Raw genomic sequence first — 6463 nt, forward strand, 5'->3', positions numbered from 1 at the left:
AGGTTAGTTCCAGAAAATGCATAAATATGACATAAAATGTGCATAAAACATGTAGGTATCATCAATAAAGTAGCATGGAACATAAGAAATTATCGATACGTTGGAGACGTATCAGCCGCCTGCGTTTGCGTGTCCGAACCACCGAGAATTCAGCGCCGCCACTGGAGCTCCGCCAACCGCCATGGCCACCCTTCCTCCTTCGGCTCCGGGGGCCTCTCCCTCTCCCTCTCCCTCTCCATTGCCACCTCCAGTGCTCCCCTCGCCCTCTCCCTCGATTCCCTTCCTCGATTCCTCGCCTCCTCCTTTGATTCCCAAGGCCGGCGACGGGCAGCCGCATGCTAGGCCGGCAACAGCGGCTTGGGGAGGGTGGGCGGCCGATAGATCGATGGTGGCAACCACATACTGGCAAGGACGGCGGCGGTGATCCCCAGATGCACATCATGGGATTGAATGACTGCAGTTCTTTCTCTTCAAGATGTTGTAACTCATATCCACTACGATCTGGTACGTCTGGTGCGTCAAGCAGCCCATGGCGAAATGGTGAGACAACCAGAAAGAATGGCACAAGCGATCTCGGCTCTTGTGACGAACTATACTAGATCAAGAAAGAAAGAAAATAGTGGAATCATTCAGCATGGCTGGATTAAACCCAAAGAGGATTATGTTAAACTAAATGTTGATGCTAGTTTTGATGGTTCAAGTGCAACATGAAAGATTCTTAGGGATGATCATGGTTTCTTTATTGCTGGTGGAAATTGCACCAATTCTTTTGTCGAAGACGCGGCTGCTGCTGAAGCTATGGCGCTTAGAGATAGACTGATGATGGTTCAAGCTATGGGTTGTTCGAACTTGGTTATAAATTCAGATTGTGCTGAAGTTATTGATATGATGATGAATGGAGGCCACACACAGAGGGACCTGCTGCTGCTATCTATAAATGAAGATTGTTTGTTTCTTTGTAAATAGTTTAATGATGTGATTTTTAAATGTTGTTCTAAGGAGTTAAATTTTGCAGCGTATGTTCTAGCTAGAGAGTCGGTGGATATAGGGCCTGTTTGGTTCCTAGCCACACTTTGCCAAGCCTAATTTTGGCAAGTGTGGCAGCCACAAAAGTGTGGCTAGAATTTTGAAAGCCACAAACTGTGGCAAAAGTTGGCAAAAAATTCACTCTATGACAAATGGGCCATATGGATAGTGAAGTGTGGCAGCTCTAAAGTGTGGCAAGAACCAAACACATGCCAAATTGCCAAACTTTGGCTTGGCAAAATGTGGCTGGGAACCAAACAGGCCCATAATCATCAAATATGGAAAGATGATCCACTGGAGTTTATGCAAAAAAAGGACAACCTCCTCGCTTGGGAACGGGGGCTGCTGTATACCGACCTGGTCGGCATGTACGGTGCGCCGCACACCCCAGCGACCAGGTCGGTGGGTTGGGCCGCGGCCCATTAAGAGTACGTACGTTTTTTCTTCTTTTTTTGCTGTTTTTTTCTGTTAATATTTTTCTTTTTTAATATCTAACTTAAAAAAAATTCGGAGAACAAATTTCAAAATCTGTTCAGATTCGAAATTTTCGAAATTTTAAAAATATTCAGATTTTGATTTAATTTTTTTTCGAAATTTGAACATTTTTAAAAATTTGTAAAATTTATTTTTTCCAAAAACTAACATTTTTAGTTATGAACATTTTCCGAATTTGAATATTTTTCCAAATTTGAACGCTTTATATATTTGAACGGATTTCAAATTTGAACGCTTTTATAATTTGAACATTTTTCAAATTTGAACGGATTTCAAATTTGAACGCTTTTAGAATTTGAACATTTTTTGTATTTGAACGGTTTTAAAATTTGAACGTTTTTAAAATTTGAACATTTTTTGAATTTTGAACAATTTTCAATTTTGAATTTTTTCTGAATTTAAACAATTTTAAAATTTGTACAGAAATAAAAAGAAAAAGAAAAGAAACAAAACAAAACAAAAAAGAAACAGAAACAAAAAGTAAAAAAGAAAAAAGAAAAAAAAAGAAAAAAACAGAAACAGAAAAACAAAAAACAGAAAAAATAGGCGAACTGGGCCGACCAGGCCGGGCCATACCGCGCGCGGGGGTGTGCGGCGCGCGGTAGCGGCCGACCTGGTCGGTGTATAGGATTTGCCCTTGGGAACCAAGAGGTATGTGGTTTCTTTCCTCTGGACTGCAGGATTATTTCGCGAAAGTTGAAAACCGGGCCATAAATATAAAACATTAGAACTAAACTAAATCACAGAATCTATGAAAACCGGCCCATGAGACTAAACTACTCCGATAAAAGCTCCTGGGTTCCGAACTGAATACCGGAGAAGTCCCATGGAGCGAAATCAGCCCATCTACAAGCACCCAGGCCTGTTTAGACCGCGAGATCAATCTGAGCCGTTCCCTCAAAATCTACGGACCTCACTCGATCCCGCATCGCCTAAACCCTAGCCCCCATCGCCGAAACCTTGGCTCGTCCTCGTCCAAGCCATAGCCATCCCCGGAAGTCCAAACCCTAACCCTCCCTGCCCCGAAAGCCCGACGAGCTCCAGGCCATGGCGACCATCCGCGTCGACTCTCTTCTGGAGTTGGAGACGATAGCGAAGAAGCTGTTCGGCGCGCGTCGTATTCAGTTGCCTATGCTCACTAGGCTGCGTGACGCACCAGATGCTCTTGCAATCGTCGAGGCGCTCTGCTCTGATTACGCCTGGGAAGTCGTGGGGGGCACAGGCCGTCTCTCCGCCGCCGCCAAGGTGGAAGAGGAGCTCAACCTCATAGGAGAGGTAACCATTCCTCGCCTGGAGATTGACATCACCACTGAAGGTCAGGGTTCCAAGGCAGATCCAAAGAGTGTTGGTGAGCAGCATGAGGCTATGCGTCGTATTGTCCACCAAGTGAGCAAGCTCAAGGAGATGTCCGGGGAAGTCAGTAATCCGCTAGTGTCGTCAGTGGAGAAGCTTGTCACCACCGTCACTGACGTCCTGGTTGACCTTCCCATTACAGAGGACCAGCTGGACATGATGAAGAAGGAGGTTGAGAATATCCGGGACTCCACAGTTCACCTGGAGGATGAGGAGGAAAAAGAACCAGAGATGCTGCAGGAGAGCGAGGAATCAGAGCAGCAGCAGCAGCAGCAGCAGCTTTGGGCTGACCAAGCGGCACAAGAGCAGGAAGGGGCTGATCAAGCTGAAGAGAGTACAGGTTCCTGCACCCCCATCTGAGTGAGGGCTCCGAATGAATCCTGTTGTTATAACTAGAGTGTGTAACTGAACTGCTCGAGTGAACAGAAAGTAGTTTGCTTCATTCATCAAGGTCCTGTAGTCTGTACTGTGACTTACTTATCCTTGGAACTGTGATGCTTCATTTCGCCACTTGTTGTTGTTTATTGCTTCACCGCTATTGCTTATCATATGGATGCTCGAGTGAACAGAAAGTAGTTTGCTTCATTCATCAAGGTCCTGTAGTCTGTACTGTGACTTACTTATCCTTGAAACCGTGATGCCTCATTTCGCCACTTGCTGTTGTTTATTGTTCACCGCTATTGCTTATCCTATGGGTAAGCAGCAGGATGTGTAGTGTGTTCATTTGCTCTACCGCTTCTCTGTTGATTTCATGTTTTTCAATTTTGTTGAGTTATATAATGTGATGGCCTATCCTTAACCTTATTTGCTTATTGGATGTTATAATATGTTATAACTTGATGGAATACCGATTAGCATTGCCTCGTTTGAGATTATGAACAACATTGGCACTACGGGGGTGGAAGGTAACAAGGTGGATGTACTTAAAACATCATTACTGGGGACATGCATCTTTTCGCATCTGCTGATTTATTTTGATACTACACGATTGCGATATTCCTGTTTTTTAATGATTAGTGACTTAGCACAAGATGATATCTATACAATATAAATACATGGAGACAGTCATTAAAAATATTATGACTTTGCTTCCCAGGTGTTAGGCCTTTTTGTTTCTTCGAATATAATATTGCTATTTGGCTTTTGCAATAGCTATCAAGATGCACCAGAGAAAGATATCAGGATATATGAACGGTCATTCAAAATGCTTTCTAGTGCCCACAAGGTTCATTTTTCATAGTCATACCACAGTTAACCTTCTTATTGATTTAGGTTATCTAATGCTGTATGCTCCCATATGTATTTCTCTCTGTGCACGAACTTCTATTTCACCTTTGTTTGAAGTACCACAGATTGAGATGGTAAGTAATATTATATTGCTATACTAGAGGGGGTAGTTAAACAAAGAACCTCACATGTTTGGTATTGCGGGTGGCCATGCAGTAGAGATTGTGAGGGGGAGTACTATTTATACTGAAACCTTTGTCACTATTTTTTGATGCATTATTACTTCACAAGTGTATATCCATGCATACATCTTTTGTCATGAATATGCTTGTCAGGTATGGTCTATTTGAGACTGTTGAAAACTGCAAAGCACACGGTGGTATTCTTAAAAAAGAAAGAACTGCAGCCATTCAATCCTCCTTTCGACATGAGTCAGAATGAAGATCATGCCCAGCATGATTGCCCCAGGGAAGATGTGAAGAGATGAGAAGGCAAGTCCTCAGTCTCAATCGCTTTATTTCTGTAAACATACTCTGTTTGGATGTAAGGCTAGCCATAGTGGATAGTATCATATAGTAGTATCATGCATATGATATTTGTGTATGATACTATCTCGATAATGCATTGTATCATGAAGTAGTATCATAGTCTTAGTATATTTATTGATTTGTATAATCTCAATGCAAAATTGTCTACAGGATTTATTTGACATTAACTTCTTGTAATGTGCGCTATGATACGGTATCCACCTATGATACTCTAATCCTCTCTCCCCTACTTAATTAGCTGCCACATCAGCATTTTTGTGGGCCTGGCATGTATGATACTAGCTAAGATACTAGCACTATGGCTAGCCTAAAGTTTTCTTTGGAGCTTTCAGAATATAGTTGTATCTGAAAAAACATAAGCTCTAACAATTTGAAGCGGTTGGATGTAATAAATACCATAGTGTAACAAACTGTATTGTTCCAGCTGTGGTAATTCTTAGGGTACTAGAAAAATGTACCAAAACCTCTTTTTTTCTAAACATGCTGAATTGCTGGTCACTCCCATACATTGTATCCTTGTGCTTAGTCGTGTGTAGAGTGGCAGGCTAGCAGTGAATAAGCACATGCAACTTTAAAACCCTAGATCCAATCGATGGCGACACAGAAGAACCCCTGAATTCACCCAGCCCTTCTCACTTTGGGTTCATCAAGATAGGCTGGATAGTGGCACATCTCCATTTCTTCCATTCGCTGTCCAGAAAACTACAGCTTTCAAGCCTACCTCTATGGAATACAGCTACCACTACCTTTCATGTACAGAGTAGATAGGGAAAAGTTAGTTATAGTACCTCATCACAAGGAGGTTAGCTTTCAAGCTTTCACGTAGAAGATTTAAAGTTGGTATGTGTGTTTGTAAACAAGCTAATAACCTATTTTCTGCCTGCATCAATCCTCTAGGGATTTGTTGCATAGCAGCTTTCTTCGAAAAGTGGAACCCCTTCATATGTTAGAAAATAAACATGGGGCATTCATCTGTGTTTTTAGAAATGCGGTTTATATCGTGTTTATTTATACCTCTAAGGTTACTTATTCAAAATTTCAAGGGTTCACTTGGCAAATGGTGATCAATTTAAGCCAAATTGGAACCTGCAGCTTAACCAGAGTGATTGAGCATTGGCAACATGCTATAGCCTCCGCACCAGAGTTGAAGGATTGGACATAGGCAACTCGTCAATAGCTTTGCTAATTTCCAGGAAACTCTTCAATTCTCAATTTAGCAGCAAACTTGTAATAAAGTTTAGACAAGATATAGCACAGCATTTCACGACTCACTAAGTATTTCAAGCACTATTTCCCAGTCTGGAATGTAATCTTTTGGCACCTTCTACTTGTAGATAATAGTGTTTTTACATAACTGTGGATTGTAACAACCCTGTTTTCGTTATTTCAGGCAACTCCAGGGCGCTGAATGCCTCCATCTTTTCACTTGGATGTTCCTCTGTTTGACATCGACAAAGTAATGATTCTTATCATTTTCATTCCCTTGATAGGCTGATAGTGATAGTATAATGCTATAGGGGAATGCTAGGCAAGGGTGTATTGGTTGACTACCCAAGAAGTTGTACTGAAGCTAGCATCATTCCTGAGATGTGATATTAGTGCTTTTCATTTATGTTTTTTCCTTGCTTAAATTTTAATTCTGTACTCGTGCTATAATTTTGCTGAAATTTTCTGTGTGCACGTTTGCCTGCATTCTAATTTTTTCCTTGAATTTGTTTAGTTTTTTCTTGGAATTTTGTCTGCTTTATTTCTTATATCATTCAGTTTATTCCTATTTATGTAGGTAAGATGCATCATAAGAAATATTGTAGAGA

General features: G+C 41.4%; 1 protein-coding gene across 1 annotated transcript; it reads left to right on the forward strand.

Moving 5' to 3' along the window:
- Positions 1 to 218: 218 nt before the first annotated feature.
- On the forward strand, positions 219 to 3527 carry LOC124655251. Its single transcript, XM_047194175.1, has 2 exons — positions 219 to 233; positions 2553 to 3527. The coding sequence occupies exon 2, from the start codon at positions 2569 to 2571 to the stop codon at positions 3232 to 3234; it is 666 nt and encodes a 221-aa protein (XP_047050131.1). The 5' UTR covers positions 219 to 233; positions 2553 to 2568; the 3' UTR covers positions 3235 to 3527.
- Positions 3528 to 6463: the final 2936 nt, after the last annotated feature.

This window comes from Lolium rigidum, chromosome 5 (assembly GCF_022539505.1).
Source record: "Lolium rigidum isolate FL_2022 chromosome 5, APGP_CSIRO_Lrig_0.1, whole genome shotgun sequence".
In the NCBI taxonomy this organism is placed as follows: Eukaryota; Viridiplantae; Streptophyta; class Magnoliopsida; order Poales; family Poaceae; genus Lolium; species Lolium rigidum.